This window comes from Bos indicus, chromosome X (assembly GCF_029378745.1).
Source record: "Bos indicus isolate NIAB-ARS_2022 breed Sahiwal x Tharparkar chromosome X, NIAB-ARS_B.indTharparkar_mat_pri_1.0, whole genome shotgun sequence".
Classification (NCBI taxonomy): Eukaryota; Metazoa; Chordata; class Mammalia; order Artiodactyla; family Bovidae; genus Bos; species Bos indicus.
Window position 1 is genome coordinate 38,829,729 of NC_091789.1, and position 16,835 is coordinate 38,846,563.

Here is a 16,835-nt window from a genome sequence, read left to right on the forward strand (position 1 = left end):
CTTGGCTTCTCTTCCCCTCCTGCCCACATTCCCCAATGCCCAGCCCTCTGAGCATCTTCATCTTCAAAAGCCCTGGCCAGGCCCCAGGCTCACCTGTTTAGTTCCAGAGGGTTTCAGTGGATCTTCCACAGAGCTGACCTCACAGGTTTTCTCACAGGTTTGCCACTCCCATATCTAGCACTCGATTCCTTGGCAAGAGGCCACCCTAGCTCCAGAAGTTTCCTGTGGTGATTCTCCCTGTGCCAGGCTGGTCACTCAGCTCTCCAGGAGGTGCTGAGCATTCAAAATCAGGGCATACTGATAGAAAATGTGAGGCAGAGTGAGGCCAATAGGCCAGTTTTTTTTTTCTTGCAGTTTTCAGAGGAAGGCCTGCCACACCATGGGAACACCTGGGGAAGCACCCAGGCTTCTCGGGAGGCAGAGGGAGAGTGGGGAACGGAGGCAGGACCTATGACGTTGGGGGAGCAGGCTGAGGGTCTGATGGTATGAATAATTTCTGGGCTCTGGGGTGTATGGCTGTCTACCTCATGGTCTAAGACCTGGCCCTGGGTAGTTAAAGCAGGAGGACACTGGCCTGGAGGGTGAGAGTCCAGGTACAGAGGGAGTTGGAGTGCAAGCTCAGGACCAGTTGGTCTGGAGTTGGAAAGCTCGCCCTTGGGAAGAGGCCACCTCCCATGGAGCAGTGATGAGGCTGAAGGAGGCCCATTGGAGTGTCCAGCACCTAGCACATTCAGACACCATGTCCACAGAAGCTGGGGACTTGGCTAGCACAGCCAAGCCACACCTGCATGCTGGAAAGAGGATGGTCCAGGGCACCAGGGTCAGCAGGCTCCTGGCAATAAGCAAGGCCCTGAGCCCAACTGGCACGACACCCACAGCCTGTGGTCAGCTGGTCTGGGAAGCTTTTTTTTAAGCACTGGCTGAGGGGGAGATGAAGGGAAGGAGCCTGGAGAAAGGAATTCTCCCATGAATGGCCTGTCTATCTGGGTGAATCAGGAGGCCCTCTGACTCCCTGAGCTGGGCCCACAGGCAGGGGTGACCCGAGGGCTAGAGGTGCTGGCTGGACCCACCTCTTGCCCACCCCTCTCCCACAGATTGTCATCGTCCAGTTCGGTGGAAAGCCCTTCAGCTGTTCCCCACTGTCCACGGAGCAGTGGCTCTGGTGCCTGTTTGTCGGTGTTGGGGAACTGGTCTGGGGACAGGTAAGCATCTGCCTCTGCCACTTTTCCAGCCCTGTGCTCCCTTCCCAATTGTCTGAGTAAGTGCAGACAGCCCAGGGGCTCCTGTCTTGCCTCTGGGACAGGCCATGACCTAGGTGCAAAGCCACAAGTGACAGTATCAGTGGAGAGCATGCAAACGAGCATGGCCGGGATGTGACAGACCCTGGTAAAACCACCTGCCACTCCCTTTTCCACAGTAGGAGTTGAAAATTGTGCTTTAGAATTGGGTAACTTGGAAGATGCTCACATATTTGAAGCTACACAATACCTCTGTGAACCTTCAAGAGGACAAGAGAACATCTCAAGGGAAATGAGGAAATCCTCTGAGCTGACAGCGGGCAAGTCTCACACTTCTGGCTCTGTGGCTGCAGCTAAAGCTAGTTCCTAGTGCCAAAGGTTACATTAGGAAGAAAGGGCTTGGGTACTGGGGCTGGGCAGAGGCCAGGAGGGGCCAGATCAGGCCCTGGGAACACAAGAGGACCCTAAGGATATTTCTCCAGAGTTCTAGAACATTGGTGTAGGAGGCTGAGTCCAGTATGTACTTTATCCTGTGTCTCAGGCCACCTCAGGCCACCACATCAAAGTATCATAGACCGAGCAGCTTCAACGTCAGATGTTACTGTCTGGAGGTTGGACATTCAAGATCAAGCTTACATAGGGCAGATCCAGGAGGGAGCGGGAATAGGCTTCTAGGTCCCCACCACAGGACTGTCAGCAGCACGATTTCTCCTAAGAGCCACATGTGACAATATGCAAGGATACCATCACCAGGGAAGTTCCCCTGAGCAGTGCCGTCTGGGGACTTGAGGGGGAGTCACTCCTGGAGGCCTGGAGCACCCATGTGGCTCACCTCATTTTCTTGATCTCTGGGCCCCAGAGGTCAAGCTGGTATATGAGGTCCAGGCCCCTGCCAGAAATCACACTGCCGTGATTTCCAGCATTTCCATGATTTCCAGTGGCATAGACCACCGGCCTCAAGATTTCCAGTGGCATAGACCACCGGCCCTCAGCCGCTGGCAAACCAAGACCCACTCATCAGGCAGGGCCCTAAAGGTCTCCTCCTAGGAGCCAGGCCAGAGCCAGACCTTGGTCTGGTAAGGTGAGTCCCTTATGTCACATACTGTGTGGAAAGGTGACATGCATTGCTCCTCTGGGCACACACTGCCCCCTCACTGGGAGGAAGCCTTGAGAAAGTAGCCAAGAATGGTGCAGAGCAGGCGGGGGGAGCGGCCTTGGCCTGGGTCTGAGGGAGGGCCAGTGTGGGTTCCTTTCCGGACCCAGCGGCCCTCCCACTTCTGACAGTCACTTCTGCCTGCTGTCCCTCACCTCCGGCAATCCAGGTCATCGCAACCATCCCCACCAGCCAGCTTAAGTGCCTGAAGGAAGCAGGACATGGGCCCGGGAAGGATGAGATGACTGACGAGGAGCTGGCTGAAGGAGAAGAAGAGATTGACCACGCCGAGAGGGAGCTCCGCAGAGGCCAGATCCTCTGGTTCCGGGGCCTCAACCGGATCCAGACACAGGTAAGCCACTGGGAGGCTTGGCCAGTCCGGCTCTCACGCCTCGAGACAGGGGCCAGCAAGCCAGAGGTAGAGAACGGGTGAGATGAGCCTGAGACCAATAGGGCGGCCCTGGGGTCTGGTCGCCATGAGCACAAGGGCAGTTTCTTGGAGTGCCCAGCGACGGAATGTCAGTGAGAAGGCCTCTCCCTGACACCCCCTCAGAGCCCAGGTGGCCTCCCCAGAGTGGGTGCAGGTGGCAGCTAAGACTGTTTGCTGTGACCAAGAGCTGTGTCTTGGAGAGGTGAAGGCACAGGTCACCTGCTATTCGAATAGCTACTGGGACTTGTTTTATTTCCTGGGGGTGGTCCCAGGTAACGGGAAAGGGACCTTCTGAGGCCGAGGCAGACACCCACTTCAAATAGCCTTTGATGAACTCGCCATTTATTGGGTTATATTGTGAATTCTAGGGAAAGACTTCATTGGGATGCACACTCTGGCCACCAAGGTGATCCATTCTGTTCATCCCAATCTCCAAATGTCAGTGCTGGTCAAGGTCTAGGCCATCAGCGGCTGTCCTCTAGAAAGTCAGACAGTCGTGATGAGCACCCTGCTGGGGGCACTTGCGAAGGCTTCATGAGAGCCCGCCTGACAGAGCCACCCTCACTTCCTGCCCCCACCTCTTCCCGGCCAGCCTTCTTGCCAGAATGTTCCATACTTGCTGTGTCTCCGGGTCCTTCCCTGGCACTCCCTGGTGATTTCATCATGGCCTGACATCAGTCCTCACCAAGGTCTGCGAGACGTCCTCCTGGCTCCCGAGCTGGGCCATCCCTCCATTCCTCCTGCTGCCTCCCAGCGCCTTTCCGGAAGTGCAGTCCGCCCTGCTCTCCTGGCAACTTCCTGTCCCCTCTCCCTCTTCCTTGCCTGTCACTCCCACCCACTGTTGAGATCTTGGTCTGCCCCCGCCTCTTGGCTGTGACCCCAGCTGCTGGAAATCCCACAGGCCCTGGGGCGGGGTGGAGCGGGGAGGCGCCCATTCCCCACAGCCTGGCCCTCCTTGCGCAGCCTCCAGATGGCAACCACCTCCTCCTCTTTCTGGCCAGATACCCAGCAGCCCTGGGCTGGGGCTCTGCTCAGCCCAGACCACAGGCCCCACCACCCCGAGCCCACCTCCTCACAGCCCCCCAGCCGCTGATGGATGGCTGCATCACTTCTGCACAAGCCAAGAACCTGGAGCTGCCCCCAGCCCTTTTCCTGTGTCCCTGAACACTTGGGTGCATGGCCATTGCATCCACAGACCAGCCACCACCTGCCTCCTCCGGGCCTAATCACCCGTGTCTCTGCCTGGATTTCGGTTTCCTGTGTCCACCCTGGACCCCTGAAGCTCTTTGTCAACCTAGCCAGTCTGTGACACTTACTACTCCCTGCTTCTCCTGTGCGTTTCTCCACGCTCTGTACCGGACCCCCAGCCCCAACTGCCCTGAGCCAGCTCCAACTGCTTCTTCCCCTAGAGACCCACGGGAGGGAAGAACACTGCCCAGCCCCCGTTTAGGCAACTTCCCGCCGTGGGCCCCTTGGCCTGGGTGGGGACCTCAGCCCACGGCTCTCACTGGCATCTGCCTGCAGCATCTCACCCATCACCATGGATTCATCCCAAAGTGCCCTCCTGGTGTGCACAGCTCACTGGCTGCTCCCGCACAGACCTTGGGGTCCTAGCCTCCAGGCGCCCCTCTCTCCTCCCCGAGCACCGGCCAGAAGCTCTCAGGCTCTCTCCTAACCCATGCGCCCTGTGCCCCGAGAACCCCTGCTGCCTTTCCAGACTTCCCTCTCTGCTCCCCCATGCTACTATGCCTCCATGCTGGCTGCTGTCTGGGTCCCAGGCCCCCTTAGCTCCTCATCCCATGAAGCCTTCTCAGAGTCCACTCCCTGCTGCCACCAGGGCATACACACTCAGGGCAGCTGTGCCTACACTTGGCATCAGAGGTGGGCAGGATGCCCCGGGGGACTTTCCAAAGCTGCAGGATCCCGGGTCACCCAGAGCCTGGGATCCTATAGGGCTGGGTGAGGGGGCACCAAAGAGCACCATGTGAAGGAGCTCCCTGGGGTCCCAAGGGGCTTCTCCCAGCCTCTGGCTCATGCCTCCTGGCATCCCAAGCACCAGCATGGCCAGAGAAGGATGTCTTCGGCCCAGCCAGAACAGAGAGTGCCCAGTAGAATGGGAAGAGCCTCTGATGCCAGCTGTCTAGCTCTCCTCTGTGGCCTCCTGCTGCTCATCTGTGAGCCTCTACCCACCCTGTCCCGGCTCCGACTGGCTCTGGGGTGTCATGCCAGGCAGGTTGTGCAGCAGAGCCTATTTAATCCCATCAGTGAGCTGAAGACAGCAGCCCTGCCCCCATCTGAGGTGTCTGGGTGGAGGTCCCTGGTGCCCCAGCTAGCTGTGTCCCCTCAGACAGAGTCTGACACTTCTGACCCCTGCTTTCCACACAAGGAAATGGGGCCCAGAGAGAAGGGACCTACCTAAGGTCACTCAAGTCTCCCTCCCCTGGACTTGGTCACATTGAATCCTCCATGCTTCTCGAGAATGCTGAACCAACGTTACTGTAGCTCACTTTTTAAAAGTTCTTTTTTACTCAAAATACCTACTTGAACCGAGAAAATAAAGCCCAGGAAAATTAAAGTCCCTTAGGTTGTATACACCCCAAGCCAAGAGAACCATTGTCTAGGGAACCAGCCTTAGATTTATGACTTTTGCAAAATACAGAATTGCTCCCAAGATTTCAGAGGCCACCACAACTTTTTATGTTGCTAAATGGAGGCCTTTCCTAACCTGCTGCCCACCCATCATGACAGCGCACCAGCCAGGCAGGACATCATTTGAGAATGTGCAGCGCTGTGCTTAGTCACTCAGTCATGTCTGACTCTTTGCGACCCTATGGACTGTAACCCACCAGGCTCCTCTGACCATGGAATCCTCTAGGCAAGAATACTGGAGTGGGTAGCCATTCCCTTCTCCAGGGGATCTTCCTGATCCAGGAATCAAACCCAGGTCTCCCATATCTCAGGCAGATTCTTTACCATTTGAGCCACCAGGGAAGCCCAAGAATACTGGAGTGGGTAGCCTACCCCTTCTCCAGGGCATCTTCCTGACCCAGGAATTGAACTGGGGTCTCCTACATTGCTGGTGGATTCTTTACCAGCTGAGCTACCAGGGAAGCCCTCATTCCAGAATGAGTCCTCAAATCTAAGGACTTGGAGCTTTTCAAAGCACTCACGACATGGTCTATTTTGCATTCCATTATAAAGCAAAGAGAAGCTTCAGCAGTGACTGTGCCTTGTTCCTGGCCCAGTGTGGGGGCTTCTGGGATGGGGTGGGGGCGAGGGGAAATGATGTGGTATTTTGACTGATACCATCATCCCATCGGGACACCACCTGGAGAGGCCCAATCCGAGACAGGAAAGGCATTTTTTCCTTCCTTTGTTGCCTTTTCCACAGTAAGAGTCCCCTCTTGAGACAGACTTATCTCTGTAGCCTTAGAAACATCTCAACCTAGGGAAGAAATAGAAAGAGATGGCAACATCATGGCATGGGTCATCTTCCTTCAGTGTGTTGAGGAGCTCAGCACTGTGCCAGCCCTATGGGCACTCAGCAGTGGGCACACAACAATAAGTCTGTCTCACAGTGCATCCAAGGGTTGAAATGATGGACGTCTTCATTGTGGTTGGGATGGAGGGAGTCCGAGCACTCAAGCTGCCTTCTTCCTAGAGGCTGGACGTGTGTCAGACACACCACGGACCCTGGTGGCTACCACGTAGCCACCTGGGAGCTTGGGAGCAGGGGCCATGACCTCGGGCCCAGAGCAGGCAGCCAGTGTGCTCTGGGCTCCAAAAATGCATACTGCTCACATCATCCAGTGAACTCTCTAGAAATAGTTCTAGATAGGCACTTTCTAGAAATTGGACCTACCTTCTAACTCCAAAAAATTCCGTAAACACACACACACACACACACACAGACACACATAGCCCACCCAAGAGGTCATTCCCTAAGAAGCACTCCAAGTGTGTCACAGCAGGCTGGCGTCCCAGAATTTATACACACAGATTTCTGATGGCAGGACATTCATAGTGCCCACCCACCCACAGTTACCTGGAAACCCATGCCTGGCTTTGCTCCACCCCCCAGCCCCCCCCACCCACCCCCACCCCCTACCCCACCGCCAGCCAAAGGCAGGGTCGGGAAATCTGAAGACACTGTGTCTCTGGCAAGTTCACCCCCATGGCACTTCTTTCCCAAAGGCTCCCTGGAAGCTTAAAGGGTGAGGGCCAAAGCCAAAGCCATCTTTGCTCCCCAGACCTAGCTCTCCATTTTCCTCCCGCCCTTCCTGTGGCTCTGTGGGTAAGCATTCTGATAAGACAAAGCGGGGGCTTTGAGAAAACCCCTCCCCCTCTTGTAAAATCCATTCTTCCATTGAGATTTCCCTCTGAATACCCCTCAGTCACTTGGACGAGCCACAGGAGCAGAGTGATGCCAGGTTAGAGCCATGTAAGCAAGAACGGGTGGGGAAGGGCAGCTGTCCCCACCATTCACGACCTTGTTCCTAATGGGAGCATGTCACATCCCTCAGGTGTGTTGGGGCAGCAAAAAAGTTGAGCACTACTGACCTAGGATAACAAAGTATTGCCAGACACAGGTATTTATTGACGAGTGGCTTGCAATGAGCATATCGTGAATGCAAATGGCTCTCCCTAAAATCATTTGTGGTGCACCCGATCCATCACTAATCCCCGAGCGCCCCAAGTCTTCTGAGCCCAAATCATTCGCTCAGCAAACCGTCTCTTGATGGATGACGCAGAGGCCGAGGGCCTTGGCCACGGTCCCATCGGAAGCACCGCGGCGACCCCCATGAGGCTTTGCTGTCACGATATGCGCCCAGCATGGTCCCCGTCCCCACCTAGCCCCACCCCCGTGCGGTCCCCAGGACCACAGTGCAAGCCAACCTTTATCTCATTTTCTCTCCCACAGATGGAGGTAGTGAGTACCTTCAAGAGAAGCGGTTCATTTCAGGGTGCTGTGCGCCGGCGGTCCTCGGTCCTCAGCCAGCTCCATGACGTAACCAATCTTTCTACCCCTACTCACGTAATTCTCTCTGCTGCCAATCCCACCAGTGCCGCTGGGAGTGAGTCTTGAGTCCCCTTTTCTCTCATAAATGGCATCTCTGGGGAGGAAAAAGCCTCCAACTCTTCCTTCTCTTTTTTTTCCAGTCTTGCATCCTCCGCGCACCGTGGCTTTTCCGTTCTTTCTTTATTGCCCCGTTCAGTCCTTCCCACCAGATGGTGTGTCGCTCCAAAGCCATAGCCTCTTATGAAATGTACTGAATCCATGGCACTGCTGGACCTTCGTTCTTTTCTCTGTTTGGTTTATTTTATTTTATTTTTGTTTAGTGCTCCTTCTGTCATTGGTTTTCTTTTCTTGAACTGGTCTGCCTTTGCTGATGGTTCTTCACGAACTTGGGCCGTATTCTAGTGGCGTTGGGGACTTGGTGGGCACTTGGTCAGTGTTCTGCGGGGCAGAACAAGGTTGGCGTGTGGGCTCAGGGCCATCTCCGGGACTCGAAGGAGAAGCCTTTGCAGCATCTTTCGCAGTGGAAGAACTCAGCCCACCAACTGGGGACTAAAGAAACAGCTTCCAGAACTCTCCTTGAGGTGGTTTCCCAAGGCAGTAGACCTGAGCCACCAGGCATTAGAGGTGTCCCCAGGAGCCCTCCTCATGCCCCAAATCCACCCTCGGCCACATTTCCATTTGTCCCCAATGCATCTTTGCTCTTTCCAAGCAGGCTTCAGGATTGGAAGGTCTTAACCTGATCTGGTCCATACTCTCTGTCCTCCTTCCTTCGAGAAGTTGGGAGACATTGATTCCTTGCTATACGTTCCACTGAAAACTTCCCGCCATGTCATCACATTTAGAAAGGAACCCAGGGGCGGTCCTAAAGAGGTAGAAACTTCCACATTTGCTCACATTTCTTTACAAAGACAAAAGGAAAGCCATTGGACCATTGAATCCACTACCCCATGGTCCCCCGAATGACAATGCAAGGAACCATGTGCACCCCCCGCCACCCAGGGTCACCTACTTCTCATAACAAACTTGATGTTTTCAAAAACAAAACAGTGAACCTTCAGATATGAGCCTCTTTCCTTTCCTTCCAGTGGGACCTGGCAGCTCTCACTCTGAGAACACACCACTCCCCACAGACAGGAGTCGTTAACTATGCTTTTCCCACCAGACTCTGGGATTTTCTTTTACCTTGATTTCTTCTCTTTTCCTTTTTTTCCTTTGTCTTGTAGTTTTTTTATGGTTTTTTGGTTTGTTTGTTTGTTTGTTTTCTTCTTCTTCTTCTTCTTCTTTTTTTTTTTTTTTTTAGGAACTGGTGAGAGGTCCCGAGTGGAGGGCGTCCCTCCTCTTGCTTAAGCTATTGTTTCAGGCCACTCTGCCCTTTAAGGAAGGGATGTGGGTTGCACTGGTCCCCACTGGGGTTCACCTTGTCCCCTTTGGAAATGTCACACATGTGAACGCACACACACACACAAATGCATTCTCCATCCCACAGGCTACACATCCGGCTACCTTGAATGCTCACTGAGACACCCACCTGAGCCACAAGTACTGGCTGTTGGCCATCATGGGTGAGCTGGAAAGCTCCAGCCTCATCACACAGGGGAGTTGCCACCACTCCACCCAGAGAGACTTACAGGAGGCTTGGCCAGGGCCCACTGGGCAGCTGCTGCCCTCCCCCTGCCCCACTTCCTCCACGTGTTCCTTTGCCATCTCTCTCTGTGCTTTCTGTCTGTCTGTCTGTCCATCTGCCTGTCTGTCTGGGTGCCTCCAGCTTCCTCCCTTGGGGCAGTGTCTCTCCTGTGTCTTCCTTGGCTCCTAGTGCCTTCCTTCTTTCTGCGACCATGTGCCACAGCCCCCTTCCCACTGCCGGGAGCCCAGCAGTGTAGAGTAGGAGCCACTCTACAGGGACCCAAGTAGCTCCTGGCCAGAAGAAGGTTTGCTGTCCCTTCCACACCTTGTGCCACTGGGAGATGAGTGCCTTCGGCCTGCGGAGGGCTCTGATGTTCTGATTCACAAGGGGCGGCCTCAAAGGCACAGCACCTCGGAAAGGACCCCTCTGCAGAGGAAGATGCTGGATGGAGGACCAGGTGACACCAGGGGACATTCCAGATTCCAGATACTGCCCACCAAAACTGCTTCCTCCCACCATCACCGCGTGGCAGGTTGGCTTGGAACTCTAAACTGGTTCCCAGTCTGAGCTTCAAAGACCCTGAGAAATCACCAAGCCTGGCACCCACATCATGCAAATCAGGGGAAGGCCTGGTGGAGCAGAGGACAGCCCCAGGCCTTCAGTCTCTCTCTCAGAACTTACCAGTGGTCACGGGGCACAAGGTTTCCTCGGGAAAACCTGGCTCTTTCAGGAAGGCTCCTGTCCTCCTTGCCCACCACTTGGCCAGGCCGCGCCTCGTCCTGAGCACCACAGCCAGTCTCAGCCCAGTGTCACTTCTATGGAGAACCTCGGGCTGTCTAGGTGGAAGGCCCAGTCCAGGGTGTGGACGAGGATTCTGAAGGCCAGAATGAAACTTGACACAGATTACCCAACGCAGGTCCCAGCATGTAACATCAATGGAAGAAGTGGCCAGAGAATGTCCTCAGAATCTGAAGGGGAGGAGAATCCTTCCAAAAGATGTTTGGGGGGAGGCTAGAGATGCAGTGATCCTTGGGGCTCAACGTGCCCACATTCACAGCCACCCACACTTCCTAGTCAACCTCTGACATCCCCCTGAGCTGGGCTTCCCATGCCCATATGTGCTTGCGGGTCTTTGCTGCTCCTGAATTCAGGAGTCCTAACTCGGTCCCCACATCCCTGGTCAACAGGCAATGACCTCCCAGCTCCACAATGGCCTTAGCTGCCTCCTCCTTGCTCACTCAGCCATTTCTCCTGCCTGGCTCAGTGGCTGCCCCACCACAGCCATTTCATTCTTGGCCTGCCACCTCATTTCACAGGACCTCAGCCATGCTTGGCCTTGAGGCCTCCCATATGAGTGGCTTAGGGAAATTCATCCTTTACTAACCACCTTCAGTCTTTTGGAAATGAAAGGGGTGTGAAATCCTATCCTCTGTTAGTGTGTCAGTCACCCCCATTCCTGCCCTGATTACACTCTCACACAATAATGCTGGCTGTCAGGATGCCCAAGGTGGAGCCAGACAGGGAGTGTCTGTTCACTCAGGTTTACTTATAAGCAGCAAGCCCAGGGTGCCAGGTGGTTGCCCCCAGGTGTGAGGGGGGACACACAGACACACCCCAGGCCCTCCCCAGCCACACATCCAAAGCCCGTTCACATCAGCCCAGCCGTCTATACTCCAATGTTTACTGCCGCAGGGGCAGCTTGTGATTTTGGTCAGATGTGGCCAGAAGAACTCCCTCAGGGTGGTTTTGTTCTGATCAACTGTGCCAGAAACATATCATGGCAGTTGTTTTGTTTTGATTGGCTTTTGCAACATGAAAACATTCCATCCAACTTGGCAAAGCCCAGCTAGGTGGGGCCTTGGGTCTTCCATGGACATGCCCTTCTGGAGAGCAGGGAGTGTGCTCCTCACACACTCACAGAGCAGTAGTTAAGGCAGCCCCATGGAGGATGGAGGAAAGAGTCTTGCAAGTGAAAGCTGTCTCATTTGCTGGAGTTTGCTTCCTTCTCAGGAAATCCATTGGTTTCGAGCCAACTCTGCCCGTGTGGGTTTCTGGGAAGAGTGTATTGGCATTTGCAGTTGTCTCTTTGACAGTGTGCACACTGTCTCCACACTAGGAACAGTATCAACCCTGCCCAAGCCTTCATGCAGGTAGGGGCCCTACCATGTGGAAGGACCTTGCAGACAATTCCAAAAGCACACACCAGCCAAAAGCCTCAGGCCGACCCTGGAAGCCCTGCTCTGGAGCCCTTCCCAGTAGGCACTTCCAGGCCAACTGCAGGGGCTGGGAGCCAGGGCTGAGACAGCTCAAGAGACTTAGTTGAGATCCTGAAGCTGGAGATGGCTGGGGTGAGAGGCAAGGCCAAGCTCCCAAAAAGCCCAGGACTCTCCATGCCTGGGTCAACTGAGTGCAATGTTGTGCTGATGCCAGCCACTGAGGCTGGACTATCCCAGTCCTGGGCACACACACATGCCCACAGAATGGGGGGTAATCTTTACAACCTCATCAGCCACCAGCATTTTCGGTTGGCCAACACCCGCAAATCCATGTCTTTTGTTTGGGATTCAGTACCTCAGTGAAAGGGCCAACTCTGGAGTTTGCATTTTCACATCTCCTAATTCCATGGTTGAGGAAAGGGAACCTTCCCCTTGCTGTCCCCTCAACTGTGGTTCCATTACCTTACATGTCTTTGTGTTGCTTTCAAGTCATGATTCACCTTCATGCCTATGGGGAGGGTTTGGGAATTGAGAACCTGAAATTCATGGAGGCCTCATGGCTCTCCCCGGCTGCTGTGCTCGGAATTTGCTCTAAGTCCAAAGCCCCAATGCCAGGGAAGCTGCCAGCTTCCTTCCTCCTACAGAAAGTTCTGGATTAGTAGTTGGTCCAGAGCCAGGCATGTCCATCAATCATGCACAGGCTTTCAGGGAGTAGAGCAAGACAGGGCAGGAGTTGGCCGGAAGAATTCTGAGTTCTGTGAGCCTCATGCTGAGACAGGAGCAGAGGGTAGAGAGGATGTCAACCCCCCAGGGCCTGTTCATCCCACAGGACAGAAGGCATCAGGCCCAGTTTCTATTGTGACTGTTGTTATTGCTTTTAGTTTTCTCTTCTCTCCTTTTCTTCTCTTTTAATAGGGTAGGTGTTCCCTCAGTCCTTCACCATCCTGTCTGCTTTCATGGCCCTTCCCCGCCTCCACCAGCACCTCCATTGCAAACTCCAGCGATTAAAATTCAAAACCAAAGCACAGTCCATCCAATTTCAGCCATGACCTTCACAACCCTGCCTCCTCAGGCCCCAACTATTCATCAGTAGCATGCCCCCATGGCACAGTCTGACACAAGCACCCCTCCTCCGTGTGGCCCCAGTGGTCCTGCGGGTCAGGATCTCAGGGTGAGAAGAAGGTAGGCCCTGGGCGGCAGACAATAAAGAAGTAAGCTTGCACTCAGTGCAGATGCTCACCAGCCTCAGAACAAAAGGAAGAACAAGAGAAACGTTAGGGACGGCGGGGCCCCCCCGAGCCACCTTCCCCGCCAGCCAGGCGCTGTTTGGGATAAAGGTTGTCTGAGACAGCCTCTTAGAGGGTGGACTGTGAGCTGAGTTCCAAATGAGGACACAAGGCTGACGAGATGATCTGGTGGAAGAAAAGTCTAGGCGGGGGAAGGGGGCAGGTGTGATGGCCCTGTGGGACACTCAGGCTAACTGTTCTGAGCAACACGGGTAGAGAGTGCTGGTTGGGGGAGCTATGATGGGAGACATGTGCCAGTCCATGTGGGCCCCCTGCTCTCAGGGGTCTTATGTTCCAGTGACAGGAAACAGAGAATAAATAGGATGTGTGAGGTGTTTGAAGGTGAACTGTGCTGGGGAGAAAAGGAGGCAGAAGAGGTACCGGGCTGCTGAGGGAGATAGGTGGATTGCAGCTACACATGGAAAGAGGTGAAAGGGAGCCATGAGGCTCCCTGGGGAAGAGCCTTCCTGACACAGGGAACAGCCAGCGCAAAGGCCCTGAGGCAAGAGTGTCCCACTTGAGGAGGAGCCAGGGGGCTGCAGAAAGTAAAGGAGGAAGAGGAAGACAATGGCCCAAGGCAGGCCTTGGCAGTACTTTTCCTTTGAGGGACACAGGGCTACTGAAGGGTTTGGAGCACTGGAGGGTGTGACTCGGTCTGACTTGTGTTTGTTTGAAAACATGGCTCAGGCTTCCATGCCAAGAGAGAGTGGAGGTCAAGAGCGGCAACAAGGGAGGAGACATGGGAGTGGGAGGTAAAATTGAGGAAGCAGGCAGAGCCCTGAGTATGGACATAGAGATGGGGTCTCCTTACCAGACAGATGGCTAGAAGCACCCAGGAGATGCATGGACGTGGGTGGAGAAAAGGCCTGGATGACCCGGTGTCCAGCCTGGAAACAGGGGTTGGCGTGGAGAGCAAGGGGCGGAAGAGAACAGAGCCAAATGAAGCTGGGGTCCTCCGTAGCCACAGCTGGAAGGACCGAAGCACCAAGAGAGGGGCAAAGAGTAACCTAGATGAGGGATAGGGAGATGGCCGGGCGGCACGCCCAAGCAGTGAAGGAGAAAAAATGGCAGTTCTCAGATGCCAGGAGGTGGGGGTTGTGACGGGTCTCAGGAGAGATGGGGCAAGAAACTACAGCACGGCGTCCAGCCCCAGCCAGACCTGCCCTAACCTAGGAGTCCTCTTCGCTGGCTGGTGCTTTTCATGTCTTTCTTTCACCTTTAAATTATCTTACAGTCACCTGGACTTGGGCGGGGGGTGTCCCACACTGCACAGACTGGTGTGAGTGCCACCATGGTAGGACCCAGAGCTGCCTCAGCAGCTGCTGGGATGTTTGGAGTCCTCACCTGCTAGACACAAGGGCAGGGCCCGACTCAGTGTCAGACAAAAGGGATGGGGACAGGGAAGACCCCCAGGGACCCAGGGAAGATCCAGGGGCCCGGCCCCCAGCATCTCTGGGCTTGGGGATTGTGGTCCCCGGGAAACACAGCTGCAGTCATGGAGGTGGGAAGGGCTTCAATGGGGAGAGGTTTGAGAACTAGGGGCCGCAAGACATGCTGATGTTCAGCTCTGGGGTTGCAGTGCTGGGTGCCTCCAAGGTTCAGCCAGAGCCCTGCCCCCTGGATGGGAAGACAAGGCAACGGGCAGGGTCGGCAGAGGCAAAGCTGGGGGTCCCTCCAGGACCTCCTTCAGTTCAAGAGGCCCTATTAGCCATCCACAGGAGCTGCAGGGGCAGCAGGTGCCAGGAAGGGTGGGTCCTGGCTGCAGGTGGTCGTGGTACAGGGGGTGTTGATGGCATCGACTTGGGCTGTAAGCTGTGGGCAACACTGGCAGCCTTGAGCGCAGTGACATCCCTTTGGGGTTCTAGAGATGGAGAAGTGACCTGAGGGCCTTGCCCTGGCCTCTGGGACAGTCCCAGGCCAGGAGAGGAGCTAGGGCAGGGTGCTGGACCCACTTGGCTGTGACCAGGCTTTCACAGGGAGGCATCAACTTCACCATGGGGACATCCTCAGGCCCCCGGGTGTGAGCCCAGGCCTCCAGGGTGGTTCTGTCTTCCCAGTTCCCACCAAACCCACGTCCCAGAGGTTGGCTGTGCCCTTTGGTTGGAGGTGGCCTGAAAACACCCCATCGTAAGACCCATCTTGAGCCATTTGTTAAGAGCCCAAGATTGGGATACAGGGAAACAGAAGCTGGAGGGAAGCTGACTCACGGTCAGCTGTAAACACACTCAGGTTGACTTGAGCCAGAGGCACATGTTTGAGCGGGCAGCCCTGGCATTTCATGTTGGTGACTGAGCAGCTGCTCTGTGCCAAGCTTTGGCACCAGGCAGCAAAGAAGGCTACTGACAGGCATTCAAGTGAGTCTTTGAGTACAGCCTGGAGGACGGCCATGGCAAGGGTGGTCTGGGAGAGCTGAGGGTGAGAGTGAGCAGAGGCCTGGCCTGATCACATGACCCAGGCCCAAGGGAGGGCAAAGGAGGTGGCCAGGGCACCAGATGACTGCTAGTAAACTTACCACGAGGGCCACCAGGGTTGAGGGTGGCAGGATGCCACTGGCTCCCACTTCTGTGGCTTGTAGGGTGTGGCTGAGAGCCAAACCAAGTCCTCCAGCATGACCATGCAGCCAAGAAGCTGCCCATGGTTCCCCCACAGTCCTGGCACCAGAAAAGCCCCAAATAATGAGGCCACATCTGCCATGGCTACAAAAAGTGAACTGTTCCTTTTCATTTAAAAGGTCAAAATGACACTCAATTTTGGTGTCAGCCCCATCTCAGAAACCAGTCTGGGGAATGAAGGGGCTGACAACAAATGATGGCCATCTAGCAGCCAGAAGATGGGTCTTCACCAAATTCCAAGCAAATCCTCACAGGATTTAAGATATGCAATTAGAAAATTCCAATTTGATGGTGCAGTGTGGCTCATTTTTTGGCACTTGACTGTGAGGTTCTCCTGGTTTAAACTGATCACGGAGCACTGAGCCTGGTTGAGCAATGCCAACCCTGGTGTCCAGACACTGCTGCTGCTGCTAAGTCGCTTCAGTCGTGTCTGACTCTGTGCGACCCCATAGACGGCAGCCCACCAGGCTTCCCCGTCCCTGGGATTCTCCAGGCAAGAACACTGGAGTGGGTTGCCATTTCCTTCTCCAGTGCATGAAAGTGAAAAGTGAAAGTGAAGTCGCTCAGTCATGTCCGACTCTAGCGACCTCATGGACTGCAGCCTACCAGGCTCCTCTGTCCATGGGATTTTCTAGGCAAAAGTACTGGAGTGGGGTGCCACTGCCTTCTCCGGTCCAGACACTAGAGGGTAGCAAAGGACTCATTGTTAACAGTGGGATTCATGGTCAAAACCAAGGGGCAGTGAAGTTGTCCTATGAAGGGCCAGGGAGCAAGTACTTTTAGGTTGTGGTCCAAGTCACTGTGGAAACTACACGGCTCCGCCCTCCAACACAGCCAGACAAAATGCTCATAGGGATGGGTGTAGCCGTGGCCCCACTAAGACTTCGTTAACAAAACCATATTGAGGGCCAGAGTTAGCTCTTGAGCCACAGTTGCCAATACCTTCTCTAAACCAAGAAAATCCAACCCTAGCACCTTGAACTTGGAAGTAGCTTTAGAACTGACATGTGTCCATTCACTCACATAGGGAGGGTCTGGCCTCTGAATCTCAGCACAGGGCCAGCTGGTTAGCATGGGGCCAGCTTAGGGTTTCCCATCCATTCTGCCTTCTAGAAGCATGAGAGTGGCCAGGCTGGGGGCCTAAGGAAGGAGCAGAGAGAGGCAGCAGCTCTGCAGCTTGTAGACCCGACGAGACTTGAGCATGCATGGAAGTGAAGGCAGGGCCGTCAGAAGAAGCTGAAGGGCTAAGCCTGCAG

At 54.9% G+C, this 16,835-nt stretch overlaps 1 protein-coding gene across 10 annotated transcripts in view; it reads left to right on the plus strand.

Moving 5' to 3' along the window:
- Positions 1-16,835, plus strand: part of ATP2B3 (ATPase plasma membrane Ca2+ transporting 3) — a 61,870-nt gene that overhangs the window by 41,067 nt on the left and 3,968 nt on the right. For 4 of the 10 annotated variants that reach the window (XM_070785166.1, XM_070785164.1, XM_070785167.1 and 1 more), the window contains 3 exons: positions 1,095-1,202; positions 2,561-2,743; positions 7,743-7,829. In XM_070785166.1, coding sequence (XP_070641267.1) covers positions 1,095-1,202; positions 2,561-2,743; positions 7,743-7,829 — 378 coding nt within the window. Of the gene's footprint in view, positions 1-1,094; positions 1,203-2,560; positions 2,744-3,413; positions 3,818-7,742; positions 8,101-16,835 lie in introns of those variants that run through there. The other 6 variants (XM_070785171.1, XM_070785174.1, XM_070785168.1 and 3 more) reach the window with 4 other exon arrangements.